The following is a 22,430-nucleotide window of genomic DNA, read 5'->3' on the forward strand; positions in this document are numbered from 1 at the left end:
GGACTCGGGGGATGCTGGGAGGATTCGTGAGAGCGTGACAAACGCAACTTGTTGGTGGGCGGCGGCGGTCGCTCCTCCCGGAAGAGTGTTTACCCACCGGACAATTTGTGGGGCCCCGCAGCAAAACACGAAGTACGCCCGAGCTCCGTCTCCACCTTCGACGCGCCTTTCAGCATCGCGACATTACGCATTGCATGGCATTTGCTGTTGGCTATCTATCGAAACCGAGTGGCGGACCTGCTACCGTGCTACGCCGTTGCATCTCACCCTGAAAGGACTCTAAGCTGCGACGAGATATTGACATCGAAGGCAGTTTAGATGGACTACGCGTTACCATATCAGACTTCGTGAACGACTGATGAGAGACTGCGAGCACCACGACCGCGGAACAGAGGCTGCTGGCCTCCAGGCCTCCATCCCGAACACCTTACTCTAATCATCCATGCCGACTCAAGGCCAAAGTAAACGTCCTACCAACGACGAGCGACCTGCAAAACGTTCCCGAGTCTCACGTGCTTGCGATCAATGTCGTACAGCCCGAGAGAAGTGCGATGGCACTCAGCCGTCCTGCTTGACCTGCTCCGCCTCTAACAGGGCATGCACGTACACGGCCCCACCCAAGAAAAGAGGCATTCAGCCAGGTCAGCCAATACATCGTCTACTTGCGCCGTAACAATACTCATAATTATGCAGGATATATCCGGACCCTGGAGCTGGCCTTGACATGGCTGTTTCAAAACACAGATTGTGAAGCTGTGCTCAACAAGAAGCTTGCACAAGAAGGAACCTCTTCGGTGCTCTTCGGTCGCGATACCAAAGAGTCAAACAGATTACACAAGAGCTGGAGGAGAAGCAGATTTTGCAAAGACGTGGACAAATTATTGTCAGGCGAACAATTAGGGCCCAGCGATGACCCATCTCCACGAAGTGATGACGAGGACAGCGAACCCGAAGCCGAGCAGCCTGGCCTACAAGACCAGATTTCCGTCCTGCCCCAGGAGGACGAGGTCTCACCCAGCGCACACTTCGCCTCTCCTCGTGTACCTCTTTCTATCCAACAAGGAACATTGATCCCATCTAAAGCTACTGAGCTTCCAGCTTCAATCCGCCAGCAACCGGTAGCAGCAACGCCTTTGCCAGGTAGCACGTGGCGGTTGTTGGAAATCTACTTCGCTTATACACAATCTTGGCTTCCGATTTGTGAGAAACACGACCTGTTAAGAGTTTCATACTCTTACCCGGAAGCCGGCCTTGTACTCTCCGGGAGCGATCTTCCCAATCACGGAGACCATGCAGAGCTTTGGAGTGTCTTGGCTGTAGCAGCCCATCAAGAAAGGATGCTAACTCAGGAGCAAGAACGGGACATACTGCAAGACCCCGCGCGGTTGTATAGCGTGGCACGAAGCTTAATCCCTACCGAGTCTGATTCCTTCGCCGTCGGCCACGTTAGAGCCCTCCTGAACCTAGCAGTGGTCAACCTAGCATCGGGGAACACGGAAGTGGCATGGCTGCTGGTCGGTTCTGCGTCAAGGATCGTCATCATGATCGAAAGGTCTTCACAAATCATCCCAACTAGATGGAAGCACCTTCTTGCCGGTTGCTTCATGCTAGACAGCTTCCTGTCTATACACTTGCAACGGCGTCCATACCTTCTCAGATCCGACGTTATCAGATCTGGGTCTGTAGAAGAGGACGGGCTCGAAGAATGGCAGCCGTGGAACGCCCCGCTTAATAGCTCCTCTAGCATATTCTCGAGAACGCCTGCCCTGAGTCTCAGTAGCTTTAACAAACTCACAGAAATCGTCGAGATACTTAACATGTGCAACCTTGATGGGGCTACAAATCCACCGTCAACTCCCCAGCAAATACTACACCAGCTTGAATCCTGGAAGGCTTCACTGTCAACGAAATTCAACTACATTAGCGACGAGTTGAAAGCCACACCTCTCAATCCTCCAGCGATACTGCTCCAGCTTACCTACCTTTCTTGCGTATCGTCGCTTCTCACGTCTCCCTCACATATGCAACGCATGACGGAATTACTCACACAATATCTGGCTCAGCTTGGAATCGCCGCTATGCCGCCAATTGTGCTCTGTCTCTTGGCGCACGTACAGGCAAATCGCATGTTCGGTACACTGGATCCAAGGCTACAGTCTTCTATTCGTAACTATGAAGCCGACGTCGTCCGAGCATGGGCAGCTACTCGCGGTCGAAGATCAGCGCCTACACCTGTTGTGCCTGCGCAGACCAGAGCAAGCGGAGCTGCTTACCAGATACCCACCCCGGAATCAATTCAGGTGCCTTTCAACCCATCTTACACGCCGCTCGAGAATCCTCCCCGTGTCGACCGTCCAAGAGCAAGCGCGTCTCTCCTAGATGATCTACTTCCGGACATGAACCCTGCTATCTCAGCAGCCCACCGTCCGCCTACCAAGCAAGGATTCAGGATGCCATCAGCAGAGGAAGATCCTCGCCGGCCCTTATTACGCCATCGTAATTCGGCAGCATCTAGAGATCTCGAAACATTCTTCGATGAGCTGGCATCGTTGGACGGTGCAGAAATGGTGGACAACCAACCCCAGTTCATGCAAAATCTAGGCTTCGCGCCAGATGCAAATATGGCCGATTTCCTCGCATTAGAACTTGGACAATACATACCAGCAAACTCAAGCACGTTTATGCCGCAAAATAATGATCCGACACATCTTGATCCAGCTTTCTTCGATGGAACTTGATATTTAGTGGCGGAATCCAAAACTTTTCAATAAGAAAGGTTCCCCTTTTATATGGTAACACAGGAACATCGGTGCTCGAAAGACTCTGTAAGGTCCGAAGAAGAGTTCCAGGCCAAGTGCTTCTGGAAACACATGTTCTTCGAAACTGGCGTTGAGTGGCTACTTATGCTTCCATCGGGATGTCTACCGGACATCCGTTGGCTATCGATCGCTTAATGGCTTCGCATACCTTGACTGCCCGAAGACCATCAATACCTGAGCAATTTGGCGCCTCCTCACCTCTGATCACGCGAACGAAATGTTCGACTTGCAGTTCGAAAGGTACCTTCGTATCTGGCACATCAACGCGCTCATTCACAAGTGGTTCAGTCCAGCTACGCTTCTCCGCATACGTCCACTTCGTCATATCCGGAAAGCTCAGACTTCCCTTTGATCCGAAGATCCTGTACGAATCATGTCCTTCTTTCGGAATGGTGGGATTCTCGCCGGTACCGGCCTCAAAATTGTGTGGTGACACTACAGCATCCGACAACACGAATGTGCCCACGATACCGTTGGCGAACTTGAGAGTAACTGCAGCCCCTTCTTCCGCAGGATGGCCCCTTTGGGAGGTTGCTTTCTCGGCAAAAACACGAGTGATCGGTCCAAACCAATATTGCAGGATGTCTACATCATGGATGAGATTGATAAGAACCGGACCTGCAGTTTCTGCACGGTGCCATTCCATGGGTGGCTCGAAGTACTCTGGTGGTTTATAGATCGTCCAGAGTCCGCTGACGGCAACAATCTTGCCCAGCGATGGAAGTGCGTTCTTCGCCGCTACAACGTACCGGTTGAAGCGTCGATGGTGACCGATCAGGAGACGTAGCCCACTTCTTCCAGCGCAGTCAATCTGGGTACAATTAGATCAATGAATTGTATAGCAGGATGTTTCATACGAGGTTCTGACCGCTTTCACTATCGACAGAGATCGGCTTTTCGCACAATACATGCAGACCACCTTTGAGCAGTTCTTTCGATAACGCGACATGCGTATGATTTGGTGTGCACACTAGCGCGCCATCCGGTCGCGATGAGGCCAACATGTCTTGAATGGACTCGTAGTAAGCGCAGCCGAATCTCTTTGCAACAGCTTTTGCCGCTACATTGGGGTCCACTATGCAAACAAGCTCAGCATTAGCATCGCAGACAACAGCCTCAGCATGGCGTGGACCTATCAGTCCTCTGCCGATAATGGCAAGCTTGATGGGCGTTGTAGTTGAAGCAGACATGTGTAGTGTTGTTTTGGGACGAGATGTAGCGCTGATCGCGTTGGCACTGGAGCCATCTAAGTATTGCTCACATTCCCCGGAACGACCCCATACCACTAGATCAAAAGGGAAACACTACAACCGAACAGCGCGGTATATATCCAACGCGTGACTTCTAAGCTTCTCCTTGTACGCATTCTTCCCGTGTGGGTCGAACGCCTAAGCAACATGCGGCAAGCTAAGGCTCTTTACCCCCCGTGGCTTTCCTCCAGCAACCTATGAAGCATTCTTCCAGGGCTACAGTCGGGATAGAGCGGGATTGCATGACTCGTGTGCTACTTTTGCGCTCTTCGCGGGGTGGGAGGCGAGGGATAAAGACTGTTCCGGTGCTACGTCATGGTGCTAGTCCGCTTGTGGAACAGCTGTCGATGTCCACCATGGCGATGAGAGAGCAGCGACAATGTTTTTCCAGTATCAGCAGAGGACCCACATACCATCCGTTCCAGAAGGATGTCCAAGACGTATACGGAGTATGATACCCCAACTTTCGTCTCCTGCTATTCGTACGTCAAACTTCTTGTCACTCGAACGACTTCGACAAAGCTGTTGAGAGACTCTTTTTGATCACCCCTATCGGTGTAACCTACCGTCGTACGTCTACGACAGGAAGTTCACGCTCAATACCATCAACATGGTCTGCCGTCCAGGTATATCGTCCATGTCCCTCGGCCGGTGCTATGCCGGCCACTCCATCGAGCATAAGCTCTCCATGGCCGCCAAACACGGCCTCCAGGGCATCGAACTCTTCTACGAAGACCTCGCCGACCTTGCGCAACCCCAGACGCCCTCAAATCTGCTCTCATCAGCCGCCTACGTCCGCTCATTATGTACATCTCTCGGTCTCGAGGTCATCTGCCTGCAGCCCTTCATGCACTACGAGGGCCTCCTCGACCGGTCAAACCATTCTAAACGCATCGAAGAGATGCGCCTCTGGATCCAACTCGCCAAGGTCCTCGACACAGACCTGATCCAAGTCCCCTCGTCGTTTCTCGCTGCTGAGGAGATCTCAGACGACGTCGAGTTGATCGTATCGGATCTGCGGGAACTCGCAGATATTGGCCTCACGCAGTCACCACCCATCAGATTCGCTTATGAGAGTCTCTGTTGGGGCACATATGTCGACAAGTGGGAGCTCTGCTGGGAGATCGTCACGCGCGTCGACCGCCCCAACTTCGGCATCTGCCTCGATAGCTTCAACATCCTAGGCCGCATATACGCCGACCCCACTTCGTCTACAGGCTGCAACGCCGGCGCTGAAGAGGAAGTCCAGGCCTCGATCCGCAGACTCGTAGAGCAAATCGGCCCACACAAGGAGAAGATCTTCTTCATCCAGATCGTAGATGCCGAGCGCCTTTCCTCCCCACTTCTGCCTGGCCACGCTTTTTACAACGCCGCGCAGCCGGCGCGCATGTCCTGGTCACGAAACTGTCGCCTTTTCTACGGCGAGACCGACCACGGTGCGTATCTGCCCGTTAGGGATGTGGCGCATGCCATCATCAAAGAGATTGGGTTTAACGGCTGGGTGAGCATGGAGCTCTTTAATCGCGCGATGGAGAGGAAGGACCATGGTGTTGTAGAGGAGTTGGCGAATAGGGCGGGGGATAGCTGGAGGAGGATGGTTGTGGATCTAGACATGAAAGTCGAAGCCGACGAACTTGTCAAGAAGTCGATAGCGAGGACTGACAGCGGCACTGATATCTTTAACAAGGAAGCTGAGGTTGCGAGGTTGTAAGCGTATGTTTTGTGCGATTTCGTTTTGCATTGGGAGGCGTTTTGACTACTCATAGAGAGCATAAGATGTCTCTTATCATAGGTATCAATTTTTGAAATGATTAATTTTCGCTCATTTCATTTTTATTCATTGCGCACTTTTTCCTCCAGAGACCCTGGAATGGTCTCGTAAGAGAAGTATTGCTTGAGTCCAGACGACATGTCGTATTCTAATAGCTTCGTGGACGAAGTGATGAGGTTGTACTACTGTAAGATTAACACGCGCGTAATGCAGGTTTCTTTGAGAAGGATGGCCATTAATAACGGCAGATAGTTTCGTCATAGGGTGTATAATTGTCATCCTCTCATTCCACCAGCAAGACTATTCAGATACGCGGAGCTGGTATGGGCCGTCATGGCAACTTTAGCTGTAATACTGGAGATACTTTGCGGGCTAGATACAGGAAACTGGAAAGGCCCCTCTGCCCTTGAAAAACGTCTTCTAGTTATAGAAATAGTTGGCTCCTGTTAAACCTCAATTGATAGCAACTCAGCGTGGTTATTGATGGACGGTGTGAAGGGAGAAGGGTAGGTATACGAGAGAGAACAATGGCCTAGGGGGAAGGGCATCTTATGCTGTCCCTTTGCACTTGCCTTACAATTTTCGCATACGCTGACCGATGATGAGTACCTATAGCACGATATAGCTTACAATGTAAAGCTGCTCCCGTTTAGATGGCACGTTTAAGAACCAACAGACTTCGATCTAACGGCCGCCCTAGAGGCGCATCGTTTTGCGCGTGAGTGAGATCATATAGTATGAAGATTAGTTAATAAAGCAGTATTTTAAAAATGTAAAGCAGGTTTTGAGTTGAGGCGTAATTATATGAAATGTTGACACCCATTATTATGCCGCACCCACTCGAATACTGAGAAGGGGACATGCGATCAAGGCCCTTCATTTATAACTAAGCATTTGAGTTAGTAATATCACGATTATCTCCAGCAGCTCATTGTGGGATATTGCATCGCAGATTGTTCTCACCGAACCATGAGGACCTTCAAGACTTATGCAGATATCTCTGAGGATAGTGGTTTCATGATGAGTTTACACCCTTTACGACAATAGCTCAAGAACTTTGATATTTGAGTCAGTCATCCGGAACTACCAGGAATCACCTGAAATCACGTGGAATTATTTGCCGCGGTAAGATGGTTGTGTTCACATAATCGCATGTTGTGTTCGGTGAGGGTCGTGTGGCCGCTAAATACAGCACTTCCATCGCGTAAAATTCGCACCTGGCGGTAACGCCGATTAATACAGCGAATCGGTGTAAACCTTGTTTCGTTTGCTGGCCGTTCAAGATGACCCGCTTTGAAGGGCAAGGAGCACTTTGGTGGCGCAGCAATCGTACCTAGGTAGTGCTTACGTACATCAAGCCATGAGCAATCTTCTCCGATTTAGGCAATCCATCGTCAAACAAGCATTGCGAGGTCGACCATATCATCAACTCACATGCGAACAGACATAATGTCCGAGGACGCTTAACATGTGCTTTACATGTGAACATCGTATACGGGTGAATGTGTCGTGCCGAAAGATGTATTTCGGCCGTAAGATTCCCTCCCTAATTATAGCTTTTTGGTAAATGTGAGACCAACAAACGCGCCGTGCTTTGACGGCCAGTGAAAATGCCGAGATAACCAATCCTTCCCGCCCCCATCTGCGCCTCTTAATTATCCCATGTGCACTTTCTTCATTGCCTCGACCATGAAATAGTTGCGACGGAGAAACAACAACAACAAATATGTCAATCGAGATTCTCAGCACTCCGAAAGCGCAAGCCATCGCGCTTTTTGCTCTCGTCCTCGTCGCGGTGAAGATAACGCAAAGCTTAACACGATACCATAGACGCCGCCAATTCGCTCGCCGCCATGGCTGCGAGCCCGTCACAGCGCAGTATTGTCACAAATTCCCGTATCTCGGAATGGACAGAATAAGAGAGGGCCGGCAGGCGAGAAAAGAGCATCGAGTAATCCAGTGGTCCCATCAAAAGTTTCGTGATGCAGGCAATTACACACAAAGTTTCAACCTGTTCCACAAGAAGGTCATCGTCACAGCCGAACCAGCGAACATCAAAGCAGTTTTTGCAACGAATTTCAACGATTTCGACACGGCAGGCCGCCTGGAATTCATTGGTCAGGTCGTCGGCAAGGGTATCTTCACGACTGACGGAGAAGAATGGAAACATTCACGTGCGATGATTCGGCCCAACTTTGCCAGAGCCCAGGTCGCAAACATCGATGCGATCGAGGTTTATCTGCAAGATATGTTCAAATTGCTTCCGAGCGATGGTACACCGGTAGATCTCCAGCCGCTGTTCTTCGGCTTGACGATTGACACATCGACCGAATTTCTCTTCGGCGAATCGGTGCACTCTCTGCGCGGTGATGAGCCAGGCAAACCATCTGGTGTTGCATTCGCACACGCATACGATACGGCGCTGCAGCAATGCGCGATCAGGGCGACACAACCTCCGTGGGAAAGAATCATGGGCCAGTCGAAGGAAGACCTGCAGAATTGTAGAACAGTTCATGACTTTGTCCAACGATACATTGACGAGGCTCTTAGATGGCGACGAACCTGGGACGGAGAAGCAAAAGCATTGCCGACCGGTCAATATACATTTCTATTTGAGTTAGTCAAGGAAACCACCAATCCCGAAGTACTGAGGGGTGAGGTGTTGAACCTCTTGCTTGCCGGGCGAGACACTACGGCTAGTCTTCTCGGGAGCATGTTTTTCCAACTTGCGAAGCGGCCGGATATCTGGGACCGGCTCCGCTCGGAGATTGCTGAGTTAAGTGGGGCCAAACCCAGCTTTGAAGAGTTGAAGAACCTGAAGTTGCTGCAGTGGTGTATGAAAGAGAGTAAGTATTTGACTCCTGTTTTTATTGTGATTGCTAATGCTCTATCGCAGCACTTCGCGTCAACACTATTGTACCTACTATCATCAGGAATGCTAACAAGGACACTACACTTCCAGTAGGAGGTGGCAACGACGGCAAATCCCCGATTTTGGTGGAAGCAGGCCAGATGGTGTTCTGTCAAACGGCTGTGATGCACTTGCGCGAAGACATCTGGGGTCCCGACGCAGCAGTATGGAATCCCGATCGCTGGGCTACATTACGCCCTGGTGCATGGGATTACCTACCATTTATCGGAGGTCCACGTGTATGTATTGGTCAACAATACGCGCTTACCGAAGCTGGATACGTGACCGCACGAATGGTACAGACCTTCTCAAAGTTGGCCAGCCGCGATGCTGGGCCATGGCAGGAGAAGCTCACTTTGACTTGCGCCGCAAAGCAGACTAATGTTTCTCTTACGCGCGCTTGATGAATTACATTTTGGATATAATGGCCGCTGGTTGATTATAGATAGTAACACTGAGAGATTCCGAGGACTATCTCTAGTACAGGTAATTTGTCGAAGGCAGTAAGAAAAGTAGAAGAAGGCTACCTATAGCGCCTAGCAATGCAAGAGCAAATAAAGGAGGCGTTCTCATACCCCGATGCGGTCGACTATTGAAAGTTGGATATGCAGTTGGGTCCTTTCCGGTGGGCTCTCCGTTCGTGTCGTCATACCCCTGGCCCGTTCATTCGTGCAAAACGTTGCGTGACTTGACTATGTCCGGATGAAGAGCACCAAGGGTTCCTTTCCTTGACCGAAAGCATCGCTCCATCATTGTGATGGCATCTGTATGATTATCTAGCTCTTTAAGAATCAATACTAGATTATGCATACTACTCACTGTATGTGGATGTTTTACCCCTGGAACCTCTGGTCCGGGGTGACGCTCGACAAGGTGACGCAACAGCTGACGGCGAAAAGGCGGAAGGCAGCCTTTATCTCGCTTCAACTCCAACCCGGGGTTCGACCGGTGCGTGCCACAACGCAACCGCCACATGTTCGACCCTTAGCTATTAATGAGTTGAGTCTTGCAACTGAAGCTGCAATCAATTCATATTATGGCCTTTCTTCTTCAGTACGTAAATATCCAGAAGAACGTATACATTCTCATGTTAATCAATATATACAATGAAAACTGTCCCTAAACATCTCTCGCGTCATCATTTACTTAGAACGTAACAACACCAACACCAGCGCTCTGGTTTACAATCGCACATACACCGCTCGCAGCATCCGTAGTGTAAGAGTAAGGAATTGTCAAGCTACCCGCCTGCGTAATGCTGATGTCACTGTTGGTGAAGATGTTGTTCTTCTGAACAGCGTAGCCATCCTCGTCAGAGTCAAGGTTGGTGATGATAGCGCGCTTGGTGTCGGTGAAAGAGCTCTGCTCGACGAGGACCTGAGCGCCCATGCGGGAGTGCACGCCGGAGGTTGGGTTATCGATGTAGCAACTGCTGTAGATGTGGCCGGTTCCAAAGCGGATCGACGGCAGGCGCGAGCTCACTTGCTGGAAGAGGTTGTGGTGGTAGGTGACGTGGAGCTTACCGGTGTCTTCGGCGGCGTTGCTGTCGGAGTGGCCAACGAGCGAGCCCTTCCACTGCGAAATTGTCAGCTACAGTTAGATGTATGTGGGAACAGGGAGATAGACGTGGTCGTGGAACTTGTTCCAGGAGACGGTGATAGAGTCGGCGCCATGCTTAGCATCCAACAATCCATCGTACGTGTCCTTGTCTCCAGTGAGACCCGCACTCGAGAAGTCATTGTGGTCGACCCAGATATTGGTGCTTGCATCAATGTCGATCTGGTCCTTGCCTTCAGGAGCAAGATGGAACTTGATGTTCCTGACAATGACGTTGGAAACCTTACGGATCTGCAAGCCGCCGTTGGTGATAGAAGCACTGGATCCGACCCCGAGAAGGGAGGTATTGGCGACCAATTTGACGATGCCACAGCCATCGAGGGTTCCAGAGACCTTGATGACACCACCGTTCTTTGCAGCTGCGGTCAGTGCAGCGCAAGTGGTGACGGTAGTGCCAGAGCCAGACCCCCCTCCGGTGGTTCCTGCTCCATAACCAACGAGCTGGTCGACGGCGGCAGCGCGGGGCTTCAAGACGCTTGCTGAGGCGGTTGACCCGGCGGCCAGAGCCAAGGTGGCGGTGTCAATGAAACGCATGGCGGTCTTCAAAGGGAGGCTTATCGAGTAGCTGAGGAGGTCTTGTAGTGAAGGTCAAGAACCAGGTGGTTTTCTTTGGTTGAGTATTCCATCTCTTTTATATCCATAGATCACTACATCCCAGAGTAAATCTGCGTGACCTGGTGGTCCGGCATCTTTAATTGATCTCATATAGGAGGGCATACCTTGACTTGCCCAGAAAAGTAACCATACATCCAATGCGCACTCAATTGTCCACCAAAGACCGTCCATGATGCCTCGTAAATCGCTGCACGCGCTGGGTCATGAACTTGAAGATTCGTGTACCCTTGAATGTTAGATTAACATAGTAGATCTTCAAATTCCCCGTGTGGTCGAAAATGCTTGTGTTACAGATAGCGAAATCCTATTGGTGTGAAAAAGGTGTTCTTGTAGGTACACCTGCCGCCCCCATGGGGATGGAAAAGCGACGCAAGAAAAGCCGCCAATCGGTACGCATGAATGCGCTTCGAAAGCGAATCCTGGATGTACTGTATTTGCGACGCCAAGCCCCCAAAAGCTGCCTGGCATATGAGATTAGGGGCTGCGGGAACAATTGGGAACAGGATCGGGATGTCCCAGTCAGCGGAAAATCTTTAAACTAGCTCCGAAGATCCAAAAGTGAATGAGACGAACGGCGAGACGAACGGAACAACGAGCAGCGTCTTACTACACCTCAACATATGCGCAGATTTTGCGACCGTGCCGCTGTCTGCAGCAGCAGCTCTGCTTCCCTACCATTTCCGATGTAGAAGTATCCCACACGCTGATATAAATCAGGATGGTCTATGCGATCCTTGCGTATTAACGTAATGCCATGCAATCGACTGATACTCTTTTGGGGCAGCGTATGAGGTTGGCGCAGCTGAAGGATCGGCACACACACTAATTCGTCAGACGGATTGCGGAGTGTAGCGTCGGGGTAAAATTTGTAGCTTGACTCGCGCTCCCCATTTGACGTATTTGGCACGAAGGTGCAGCTTCCGCTTAGCAACAGTGTGCCGTCCTCTCTCACTATTGGCTGATCGATAAGAAACTTGACTTCCCCTTTGCCTGAGTTATGTAAGAACAAGCGATGTGAGATGGAACCATCGACGGATGCCCATGACCAGCTTGGAACGCTCCTGAGAGGTCGTTCTTCTGGCTGGTCTCGTAACATCCACAAGAGATTGAATCTGAGCACGTCACCCGCCCACAGTCCGTATGCGTAATGGAGCCTTGACGCGGCTTCAATGAAGTATGCGATACCAGCCAGCGCCTTCAGTTTATCGTCAGGTTTCGTTAACCTGCGAAGAGAGTAGATCGCCACAATGTCGTACCAGCTGTTGTGAAACTCAAGCAGTTCGTCCGACCTAGTCCCTTCAAATCTTATCAACATCTCAAAAGCTCCTCGCATTCCCAACCGAGCGCTCATGTCGTTTGTTTTGGGCGTGGTGGGCTTCCACAAAGCGTGTTTTCTGTAACTCCGGTACGTATCGGCGAACTCATGATGGTTTTTTGTGCTATACGAGCGCGGTTTGAAGTCTCTATTGAACTTGAAAGAGTTTATGTTCACGTATTGTCCTTTCGCCGGACGCGACACAGGCCGAGTCGATGTTCCTTCTCTCCAGACTCGACTTGTGCTGTGTGTGAACAGATAATTACGAGAGAAAGAGGGCCAGGTATTTATTTTCGGCCACGAAGGCTTCGGTGGTCGAGGCCGCGGGGGCGGTCCTACAGATCTTGCAAGTCGCCCGTCGGTACGTACGTGTTCCATGGTTGGATACGCTTTCCCTTCTTTATGGAAATTGGATGACTGCAGTGTGTTACATTCGAATAGAACGACCCCGTTGCAAAAATGAAGAACCCTATTAGAGAGCATGCTTTCTTGAAAAGTCCATCCTCTCGTACTCAACGGTGCTTGTGATGCAGTTTCCACTTTGTCGCTAAACAACCGGGCCACTGCTGACCCTCGAGTTCCAGAATATATGGCAACAAGGGATCGATCGGTTCCTCGGCGGATGACACAGTCACCTAGGAACGGGTCCAACGCCCGGAAGCAGCCGCCTGCGGAATCCATTGAAGCAGTAGCTGCAATTGTACAGTCAGCGCTCGCATAGAGTAATCCCATGGATGCTATCTCTCGTTGGAGGTCTTCGAATGAGTCTTGTAAGATACACAGGGAATCGATCCATAGGTACTGCAACCCAAGACCACGAGCAATATGCACAGCGTCTTGGAAGTTCTTCGTAAGGAGACCTGTTTGGACTCCCCTCTTGAAGTCGTCAAGCTTGTCGCACACCAATATGAAATCAATTCCATCCGGACCCCAGCAGTGACTTAAAGCTAGGTACGGAATAATGACTTCTTGCGGTATATCCTTCGTCTCGACTAATTTAATGGTTGTGTCGTACTTAGTCAGAACGTCAAGTAACCGGGCCGGGCGAAACAATCTCTGTTCCTGCGGCACAAAATAATTGCGGCATGTTTCGTGGTGCTCTACACACACCCTTATAGTAGCTCTAGCCCACAACATCACTGCATCTGAATTGGTCGTATGATAATCTTGGCCCGGTTGCAGTTCGTTGACTGTGTACCAATCTTAGTCAAAGCGATCTTGATCTCTCGCGTCATCTCGCTTACCACGCTGCCGCTCTTCAATTACCAGTGGGAGGGCCGAAACAGGGTAATCCTGTGATTTCAAGACCATTCGAAGTAGGACCTCACCAGACAACGAACGTTCCTCCCAGATACGGATCGAGAGTCTGTGGTGTCGAGGAAGGTCTCGCAAGCTTTCCGTATCGCTGCAGGAACGGACTAGCAAGCTGCACAAGTGACAACCACCCGATGATCGAAAAAGGTCCTCAACGGCATGGTGCTGATGCGTCTCCGATGTCCATGTTAAGCCGGCGCGCGTCCCTAAAAGGAGTGCTGAGCCGTCAATGATAGCTTCGCATTCCAAGCAAAGATCTTTCACTGGAGAGACGGTCGATCGATATCGCTGCTTTCGTACAATGACAAATTGAGTTGCATGAAAAAGGAAAATTCGTTGACCAGTGCGTGCACAACGTTCGATTCCTTGAAAAACCGGATGAATCTGAAAGTAAGAGATCAGAAATGTGTGCAGAAGTATCGAGGAAGCTGACAGCAAACAAAATTGCGTAAAGATGAAAGTCACGCTCAGAATGTCCCAGACGATTGCGACGGGCAGTGCAAGCGTCGCTGATCCTAAGAGGATCATGCAGTCCCATAGCTCACCTGCCCGAATAAACATGAAATATGTAGTGAAGAAGAGCACCAAAGCTACAGTAAAGCCAAACATGATCCAATTGTCCTGCTTTTTCGCCCCGGGATGCGTCAAGATGAAGCGCAGAAAGAACGCGATACCCGTCCAGGCACCAGCAAGGAAGAGGATGCATGATAGCAAGTTCTTGGAGTGGCGTACGAAGAAGCGAACATGGTGGACGATCTCGAAGACTGCGGTGACCATTTGTTGCTGAGGCTCCGGCAGATTCTGAACGTCGACGAAGTGTTTTGGAGAGAGAAGAGCTGTCGGATGGGATGGATCAGGTTCGGCTCGGCTGCAAGGATATTGTAGCGCTTCTCAGGTTGCGGTTGCAGCCTCGCGAGGCCGAATACGAGCTTATCATCCCGCCCAATGAGCAACTGGTAGAGAAGGCGCACATAACGACTCTGCAATGAAATTTACATGCAGCGCATCCGTTGCTGGGTAGGGATGTATACATTGCGGTATGAATTAGGGGTTGGAGGTTGAGAAGACGAAGAATGGCTAGCCCGCACTTGGAAGTGGGGGTCCAGATCTTATGGCAGGTGGCTACACGCCGTATCCGCGCATCGACGCCACGGACTTCAATTTTGTCGTCGTTTATAATGTCGCTATCTCCACCATCTTCCCCAGCATTCCGGCGAGCCCACGAACCTTCTTTGGGGCATTTGGGCAGATCCGTTGAAGCACCTGACATCTCTATCTCCCATCACTACGTTGGGTATACAGAAGACGATGGAGGAAGTGCAGGGATCAGAGTTAAAGGCGGAAGGGGAGATCTTGCCGGGCAGCGCAGAAGTCATGGCCTCACTGACCACCGACGAAGCTGCAGCGTTCAAGAAATTTGTAGAAAGATGCGAAAGCGTGCACATGCACCTATTGAGTTGGCCTGCCGACCTGGACAAGAACGAAACCAGATCAGGAATCAACGATGCGTCTACTCTTCTGTGTGTAATTCTAGCTCAAGCGGCGTTATTGTTTATGCAGTACTTATGTCCTCTACAGACGTTTTCTCCGCGCCCGCCAATTCGACGTCGAAGGGGCATACACGCAATTCAAAGAAGCAATCAACCTCCGCATCTCGACAAACATCATAAAAGGCTACGATGAAATCGATATCCACAACTTCGATGAAGCCCGGAAATTATACCCGCACTGGACGGGCCGATTCTCCAAGCGTCGCCTACCAATCTGCTTCTTCGACATAGCACATCTAAACGGTGAGACTTTAGCCAAATACAATGCGCCTAACCAAGGCCGAGAAGAAGGCGTAGGCACCAAGCACACACTAGCAGTGCACGACTTTCTGACGCGCTTCGTACTACCTCTGGCCGACGAAGTCAAAGGCGACACGAAGGATGGCCCAGTGATCAATTGCTTATACCTTATAGATGCTTCCTCACTGGGAATCAAGCAGGCCTGGGGCGTGAAGAAGTATGCGCAAGAGACCAGTGGGATACTTGCAGGGTCGTATCCGGAGGTGTTGAGTCGTGTGTTTGTGAGAACCCCAAAGATTCTGCTCGAGGGTTGAAATATTAATGTGTATCACAGGTCATCAATGCACCTGCCTTCTTCCCCGCTGCGTGGAAGTGGATCAAGCCTTGGATCGAGGCTGGTACCGCGGAGAAACTGGTCTTCTTGTCGGCTGACGAGGTTATGCCTACATTGAAGGAGCATATTGACATCGATAGCATACCCAAAAGATGGGGCGGAGAACTCGAGTGGAGCCATGGTATGCTGCCAGATTTGAGAAAGGAGGTCAAAGAGAAGCTGGGATGGAGTGAGGCGCAGGAGTTCCCAGTGGGGCCTGTAAAGTGGAGGAACGAGGGTGACGGGTTAGTTGCGTGTTTGTCAGGAGGCGATAATGGCACACTGAGGAGTGGAAAGGTGGCAGATGGCAAGGGACGCATATCAAAGGCTACGGTGATGAATGGTGAAAAGACAGATGGGCCGACACCATAGGTATAGTCCAAACAAAGTGTAGGTATCCTTGGCAATGAGACTTCGAAACTGGTCCCGATGTACACAGTGAGCTGTCTATCAGATAGCACGCAGAGTGCGTCTCGCCCACTCCTCATTAGCACCAGCAGCGGTCGGCTTGCAGTGCGCAGCGAAGAGTTCATCGACACCCATGAAGTCCCACTGTACGTCAAACTTGGCATATTCCAACGCGCTGGAAACTACCAAGCATTACTTCTTTCAGCAAACGACAACTAGGCCTCCCCCTAAGGTTGGGCTTTACCCCTGCACCCTTCTTGAAAGAGCCTACAGGATTGACATCACGTAAGCTTGGATATATCAATGCGCTCGTACTGTATGTAGTTGCCCTAAACGAGGTCATCTGCCACTAACACTTGCGCATTCGAGTGTACAGTTCTATTACACAGCATACGACGCACATTTTCTATCTAGGACCCAATCTTTCTGCTACCACAGCCAAGGGTGCGTTCTGCATGAGATCCGCAACCAAGGAAGTAGCGATACCTTACGATTCGCAGGTCATCCGCCATATCACGGATCCGGTTCTAGTAAGTTGAGTCATTCATGGCGCGACCATCCGTGGTTCGCTCACCTCATGCAATCATTTTGTTCACTAGCTGTAGACAGAACTCAAAGGTTACATTCGCTTTCGAACGAATTTCGCTCGTAAACAAATGATGGTGATCTTCAATAACTTCCAACGTTGAATCTCTCAAGTTCAACCCTTCGAACTCGTTCACAAAGCACTCTTGGCTGGGTTCTTTGATTGGTTTTGATTCTTTACGTGAACATGGCTGAGCGCGAACAATAACTAACAAGGCTGGTGTCACTACATGCCATGGTTGTAGGATCTGTGCTTGCTGTCAGGGGGTGTTCTGCCACTCACTGTTCCTCAAGTCAGTTGGCACGGAGTGCATGTCCATCAGCCGTCGAGATCTGTTATCGTTAAACAGTAGCCCGGCCTCAACACTAAGGAGGAAAGCACGCCCAAGCAACAACCGCCTAGAACGAAGCACTTGGGAACACAAATATTGCATGAGACGATGATTAACAGTGAAAATATATATATTTAAATCTATAAACTACGATGTACAAGAATACAATGACCTTTTTGTCCAGGGAGCTCTTCCCCAAAATGCTGCGCCAAAAGACACCCGCGCCGAACGCCATGCTAAAAGACGTGCTGCATGCAACATCCTAATACACCAACCAGACCCACGACACCTCCTCTACTGGGTCCCATCTCTCGTACTTCCCCTCGTCTGCACCTCCTTCACGCTCTCCATGCCAATACTCGCCTCCTCATCCCTTCCATGCGGACATTCACACAACCCCTCCTCCACAACATCATCCTCAATATCAAACATGCGCTTCAACTCCTTGCACGCAACCTTGTACTGGTCCCTCGCACCAGGGCTCTCGCGCAGCGGATTCGGCGCCTTGTCCCATCCGTGCGGCACGCCAGGTACGCAGTGATAATGGACACGCTTGCCGAGATCCGTCTTCAGCCTATCGCGGAACTTCTCGCCCTCGTGGAGAAGCATGTCCCACTCGCAGCAGAAGAGAACGATGTCGTCGGGGAGCGCGGCAAGCATGTCTGTAGGTGCGACGCCAGGGCTGAGCCACGGGTGCGCGAGATCGAGCGCGGGGGGCTGCAGGTAGGAGTCGTCGAAAAGCTCGGTGAAGACGGCGGGGAGGAGTTGGTCTGCGCGGGAACAGGTGGCGCGCCGCTGGGCGCGGGTTTGCGTGTAGTCGGTGGGTGGGTAGAAGGAGACGATGCCGCGGATTTTGGCTTCGGCTTTGGAACCATGCGTTGCGACGGCGACGGCAGAGCCTTCTTTGTAAGAGGAAACGAGTGATAGAGCCGATTGTCCTGTCGTGCGGAGCATTGCGATTCGGTCAAGCCGGCTGTTTCCAGTAACAGTTCTTGAGAGAGCGACGCGCGATCCGGAGGCGTTGGCCTGAGGCGGCACTTTCAATACTGTTGGTTGTGGAGGAGCGAGAATATTGATAGCTGGGACGCTTCCTCTACGCGCGGGATTCTCTATCTTCTCTCCAGACGGTGAGCGATCTAGCAATTCACCCTGCAGACATAGGGGGACTGTGAAGCTCATGTTTCCTCCAGATGAGAAGCCAGATATCGCAAAGCGACTCGGATCGATCAAGAGTTCGTCGGCATGCTGGGCCAGGTACAGCACCGCGTCGGCACCATCTTCAACCGCCGTAGGGAACGGAAACTCAGGCGCACAGCGGTAATCGACGCTGACGACGATAGCGCCAACTTGTTCAACGACCACTCCTGCCCATCGAGCGTCGTCCAGGGCGCTACCCAGCACAAATCCTCCTCCGTGGAAATTTATGAGGCATGGATATCTCTTTGCACCCTTTAACTTTTTGATCTTGTTGTAGTCCTTGGGAACGTAAAAATGCAATTTAAATTGGCCTTTGAGCGGCGAGACGGTCGCTTCGATGGTTCGGACGAAGGAGGGTGAGGGCGGCAGCGGTCTAGCGAGCTTGTGCAGCATCATGCCGATGCCCATGAGGAAGCGCCAAATTTGCGCCTGCACATGGAGCAGCCATCGAGGGCGACCAAACCGTTCGGCAGGCGCATCAGCAGTCATAGCGACAGAGCTGGCGATGCTGGGTGTGTTGTTCGGAGGGTCGGTGGATTGTGATCAGGCCATAAAATGGTAGATACGGAACTGGGCAAGGGGGCTCAGCTTCGGTGGATACTGATAACGGAGCGTCACAGACACCCGAGTGGCGAGTGACTTGCGCGTACTGCGACGTCTGCTAGGTGACCCCTAGGATTATGAAGTCAACCAAGCTCTTGACAGGCGCTCGGTGGAGTGAGATTATGTGGTTTAGACGTCGCAGCACGCGATTGACAAATGTTCCATGACGTAGCGCTAGTAGCTGCGATCGGCATCGACCAGCCTCTTGGACCTCCACCTGCCTTTCCATCAGCGGCGCCGTCGTGTTTCAGGCTAGAATATGCCATGGCTGCCGCTTGCAAACTGCGGGGAATGACGCGCCATCACATTTGTCACTCAAGCACAATGGCAAAGGTGAGCAGGCTGTGTTGTTGAGGGGACCGTGAATTCACGGACCCTTGCTACTAATTGTAGGATTAGGAGTCGATCGAACGCGACAAAATAGACTATCCGATCCGTCGGAGGTACTATGGTACCGTTCTCCCCGCTTACCCAAAGCAAACGCAATATCACACAGCAGACCAGAGGCTGGTATGACCGCTCAAGTCCTCAGAAAGCGCCGGACGCTCGCCTGTTGATGCCATAACCGTCACAATGCAAAATACTACCTATCGGGCGTACCGATGTGGATGCCGTCCGCATTCAAACGCCGATAAACAAGGATGCCGAGTCGCTCATGTGGGAAACATACAAGTCGTGAAAGAAAGGGTGTGGTGGGCGAGGCGATGTTTCATCCCTCGATGAATTCGTAATCCTCGTCCTCAGGCGCAACGCCCTTCCGAGCGGTCTTTGGGCCTGGAGACAGAGCGTCGTCATCCAGGCGGAGCACCTCATATTCCTCCTTGATCAGCTTATCGGTTTGGCGAACCTCGTAGGTCTCGATAGCCTTTGCCAGGGCGACACCCAGGACCTGGCTGCCATGACTAGGTCCACGCTCGGCGTCGAAGGAGTAGGCAACACCAGCGTCGGGTACGGGGGCAACGGAGGGGTGGTCGACCTCTTCATCGGCCGAAGAATCGCCACTAGCGTAGGCGATATCGTTCTTGATGGTAGAGCGAGCCTTGTCGATACCAACGGAGCTCTTCGGTGCTCTGCATACGTTAGATTACGTTTTGGGTTGCAGGAGCGTCCAGAGTCAACTCACTTTGGCACAGCAGCGACCCGGGCTGGACGAGGACGGTTCTCCTCAGCCCGACGACCAGGTCCATAGGACGCGCCATGCGCCCATTTCACTCGGGAGGTCTTGTCGCGGTTGAATTCCTTGGACTCGCTGCGGAAGTCGCTGGTGAAGATCTGCTCCGATGCCATGGTGCTGTTGAGAGCTTGGTGACTGGTAGAGGTGGTTGCGGATATGGGTGTCGGGTTATACAGGAAAGTGGAGAAGGAGGGTTGTGTAGGTGGCTAAGTAGATTAGGGAGGGGGTATGAGGAAGAGAGTGGGATAGGCAGCGAGTGCAAGGTAGGTTGGTATGACAGGAAGGTACTAATAGGAGCCGGCTAGCAGGAGAAAGCGTGACTCGTTCTCGGATCTGTCTTGGATGACTCTGAGGAGTGACTCAGGATGAGTGCTATGGGAACTATGTGCCCAGGTGGCGATGCAGTTATTGTACGGACATAGAAGCGCTTGTGATGCAGACGAACGAGCGGGTGGCTGCTGGCGGCTTTATGAAGCGGCGCAGGCCCATGCCCGCTTCCTTTGTTGTGCCTGGCGTCGCTCGCGATAAGAGCACCTTGGTGAGGGAGCATCCACGTGAGACACGTTCCGATTCGCCGAGGCCCGGTGCGGACGAAGCTGCGAACCTGCTGAGCTGCGAGCTGGAAGCTGGCGGCCTGCTGAGGCGGATGATGACATTGGCGCCCATGACAACATGGCCTTCATCATGCGCCTTGGACCGCCGAACGTGGGCGTGTGGTTGGAGGCTGAGCGGGTTTGAGCCCGCCAGCCTTGCTGCTGCGCTCCGGCGTTCCCCGCATTTGCTCGACGCCTACGGTCGCGCATGTACTGGCCTGTCGCAATACGGATGCTTTCATCTCGACACGCCCTCCATTATTGATAATCTGCCATGGGCCTCTCCACGCACGCGTTGCCGTGCCCCTCTCTATTCGGTGGACCCTCTCAACGCGCCGTCTCGGGTCCGGCAACTGACTATCTGCCTGCGAATCGGACCCTCAGCGCATTCGCTCATCGCTCCCCGCGGCGTGTATCTGCGCGGCGTAATGTTGACTGCCTGCGGGAAACCATCCCCACGGCACGTGTTATCGCAGCCGCCTGTGTTCCTGCAATCATTCGTCCTGTCGCGATAGTAACACGCCATGCCGCCATGCCATGCCTACGTGAAGCACGCGCCCGTTCCGTCAATCTCGATGCCTCAGCTATGGTATGCCGCCGCGTCTGCTGCGTCCTCGTCTTCTTCATCGCTGCTCTCCACTTCTTCAGCCTCGCTGGGCAAGACCGACGGAAACCAGCCGTACCTCCCAAAGTCGACGGAGAACTCGCCCATGGCGTTCTGCGTCACTTCGACGCCCTCATTCCGAAGGGCGGCGGCCTGGCGAGCAGCACCGCCAGGCCCTCTTTGTCCTGTCAGCGAACAAGTAGATAGTGGTGGTTCATGGAGATTAGACAAAGCCTAGACTGACCTCGGACTGATCCCTCCTTTGGCGTTGATCACGCGCTGCCAAGGAACGTTCCCATCGTGCCACTTAGGGGACTTCTTGCCAGGATCGGTAGATGCAGCTGGCAGGTGTTTAAGACAGACGCCTACTTGTCTACACGACGTCATCCTCAGTACATTCCTGATGCTGCGTGCGGGACAACATGTGTTACCTGGGACATTGAGCTGATGTCGCAGCCTTGTCAGCGAGTGTAGTCATGTTCGCCCTCTGGCTGCTTACGCTTTCCGACCAGCCTTGCGATGTGCGCGTATGATGTAACCTTGCCGGGCGGTATCTCTTGAATAGCCTCGCACACGGTAGAAAACCATAGATAGGCCTCTTCGGAGCGCTCGCCAGGCGCCATCGCGGGGTACTGTGAACTCGCTCCGAGTGTCAACTATAGAAAGGCACGTTAGATGCCGACATAGCGCCTTGGCGCGACGGGGAACAATCACCCATCAGCAGGGCTCCACTGACATTCCTTCTTCGGTGTGATTAATACTGTCATAGTGAGATAGCCATGCAGGACGAAACGTCCGGTTTGAACGAGGGCACGGCCCAGACGCCATGCATCGTCATTATGATAGGTGAGCCTCTTGTGTTGCCTACCGTAGCAAGCGATTCACGCAGAAGGTAATCAACATCAGCTGTACAGTCTGTAGGCGCTACTTCAGCACGCGGTGAGCCATTCGACCAGAAATAGCACCTAGCAGCGCGGATATAATTCACGGCTTCATCGTCGTATACATATTGCACCTTTCCCAAGTGAAAGGGTTCTGATTGTTTGCTCTCCGGCGCGTACACAGACGTAAGATTACCGAATAGCATCTTGCAATATCTGAAGCGTCAACGCAATATTCAAGGTTCCTCGAAAGATAGACAAGTCTTGTAGCAACTGAT

At 51.9% G+C, this 22,430-nt stretch overlaps 9 protein-coding genes across 9 annotated transcripts; 4 read left to right on the top strand and 5 right to left on the bottom strand.

Moving 5' to 3' along the window:
• Positions 1-525: 525 nt before the first annotated feature.
• Positions 526-2,738, top strand: N0V89_008784 (uncharacterized protein; the record flags this gene model as incomplete). Its single annotated transcript, XM_056217537.1, has 2 exons — positions 526-530; positions 623-2,738. The coding sequence occupies 2 exons, from the start codon at positions 526-528 to the stop codon at positions 2,736-2,738; spliced, it is 2,121 nt and encodes a 706-aa protein (XP_056069093.1).
• Positions 2,739-2,901: 163 nt separating this feature from the next.
• On the bottom strand, positions 2,902-3,823 carry N0V89_008785 (uncharacterized protein; the record flags this gene model as incomplete). Its single annotated transcript, XM_056217538.1, has 2 exons — positions 2,902-3,630; positions 3,677-3,823. 2 exons carry the CDS (start codon positions 3,821-3,823, stop codon positions 2,902-2,904), a joined length of 876 nt encoding a protein of 291 aa, XP_056069094.1.
• Positions 3,824-4,679: 856 nt separating this feature from the next.
• Positions 4,680-5,780, top strand: N0V89_008786 (uncharacterized protein; the record flags this gene model as incomplete). Its single annotated transcript, XM_056217539.1, has 1 exon — positions 4,680-5,780. One exon carries the CDS (start codon positions 4,680-4,682, stop codon positions 5,778-5,780), a length of 1,101 nt encoding a protein of 366 aa, XP_056069095.1.
• A 1,966-nt stretch (positions 5,781-7,746) lies between these two features.
• On the top strand, positions 7,747-9,155 carry N0V89_008787 (uncharacterized protein; the record flags this gene model as incomplete). Its single annotated transcript, XM_056217540.1, has 2 exons — positions 7,747-8,686; positions 8,737-9,155. The coding sequence occupies 2 exons, from the start codon at positions 7,747-7,749 to the stop codon at positions 9,153-9,155; spliced, it is 1,359 nt and encodes a 452-aa protein (XP_056069096.1).
• A 742-nt stretch (positions 9,156-9,897) lies between these two features.
• On the bottom strand, positions 9,898-10,902 carry N0V89_008788 (uncharacterized protein; the record flags this gene model as incomplete). Its single annotated transcript, XM_056217541.1, has 2 exons — positions 9,898-10,326; positions 10,378-10,902. The coding sequence occupies 2 exons, from the start codon at positions 10,900-10,902 to the stop codon at positions 9,898-9,900; spliced, it is 954 nt and encodes a 317-aa protein (XP_056069097.1).
• Positions 10,903-14,920: 4,018 nt separating this feature from the next.
• N0V89_008789 (uncharacterized protein) lies at positions 14,921-16,147 on the top strand (the record flags this gene model as incomplete). Its single annotated transcript, XM_056217542.1, has 3 exons — positions 14,921-15,132; positions 15,191-15,683; positions 15,737-16,147. 3 exons carry the CDS (start codon positions 14,921-14,923, stop codon positions 16,145-16,147), a joined length of 1,116 nt encoding a protein of 371 aa, XP_056069098.1.
• A 1,247-nt stretch (positions 16,148-17,394) lies between these two features.
• Positions 17,395-18,786, bottom strand: N0V89_008790 (uncharacterized protein; the record flags this gene model as incomplete). The annotated part of the gene is made up of 1 exon (XM_056217543.1): positions 17,395-18,786. One exon carries the CDS (start codon positions 18,784-18,786, stop codon positions 17,395-17,397), a length of 1,392 nt encoding a protein of 463 aa, XP_056069099.1.
• An 823-nt stretch (positions 18,787-19,609) lies between these two features.
• On the bottom strand, positions 19,610-20,187 carry N0V89_008791 (uncharacterized protein; the record flags this gene model as incomplete). The annotated part of the gene is made up of 2 exons (XM_056217544.1): positions 19,610-19,970; positions 20,024-20,187. 2 exons carry the CDS (start codon positions 20,185-20,187, stop codon positions 19,610-19,612), a joined length of 525 nt encoding a protein of 174 aa, XP_056069100.1.
• Positions 20,188-21,247: 1,060 nt separating this feature from the next.
• atl1 (Alkyltransferase-like protein 1) lies at positions 21,248-21,894 on the bottom strand (the record flags this gene model as incomplete). The annotated part of the gene is made up of 4 exons (XM_056217545.1): positions 21,248-21,449; positions 21,516-21,644; positions 21,703-21,715; positions 21,771-21,894. 4 exons carry the CDS (start codon positions 21,892-21,894, stop codon positions 21,248-21,250), a joined length of 468 nt encoding a protein of 155 aa, XP_056069101.1.
• Between the last annotated feature and the right edge of the window lie 536 nt (positions 21,895-22,430).

The sequence above is a fragment of the Didymosphaeria variabile genome (genome assembly GCF_027946475.1).
Source record: "Didymosphaeria variabile strain IMI 356815 chromosome Unknown scaffold_6, whole genome shotgun sequence".
Classification (NCBI taxonomy): Eukaryota; Fungi; Ascomycota; class Dothideomycetes; order Pleosporales; family Didymosphaeriaceae; genus Didymosphaeria; species Didymosphaeria variabile.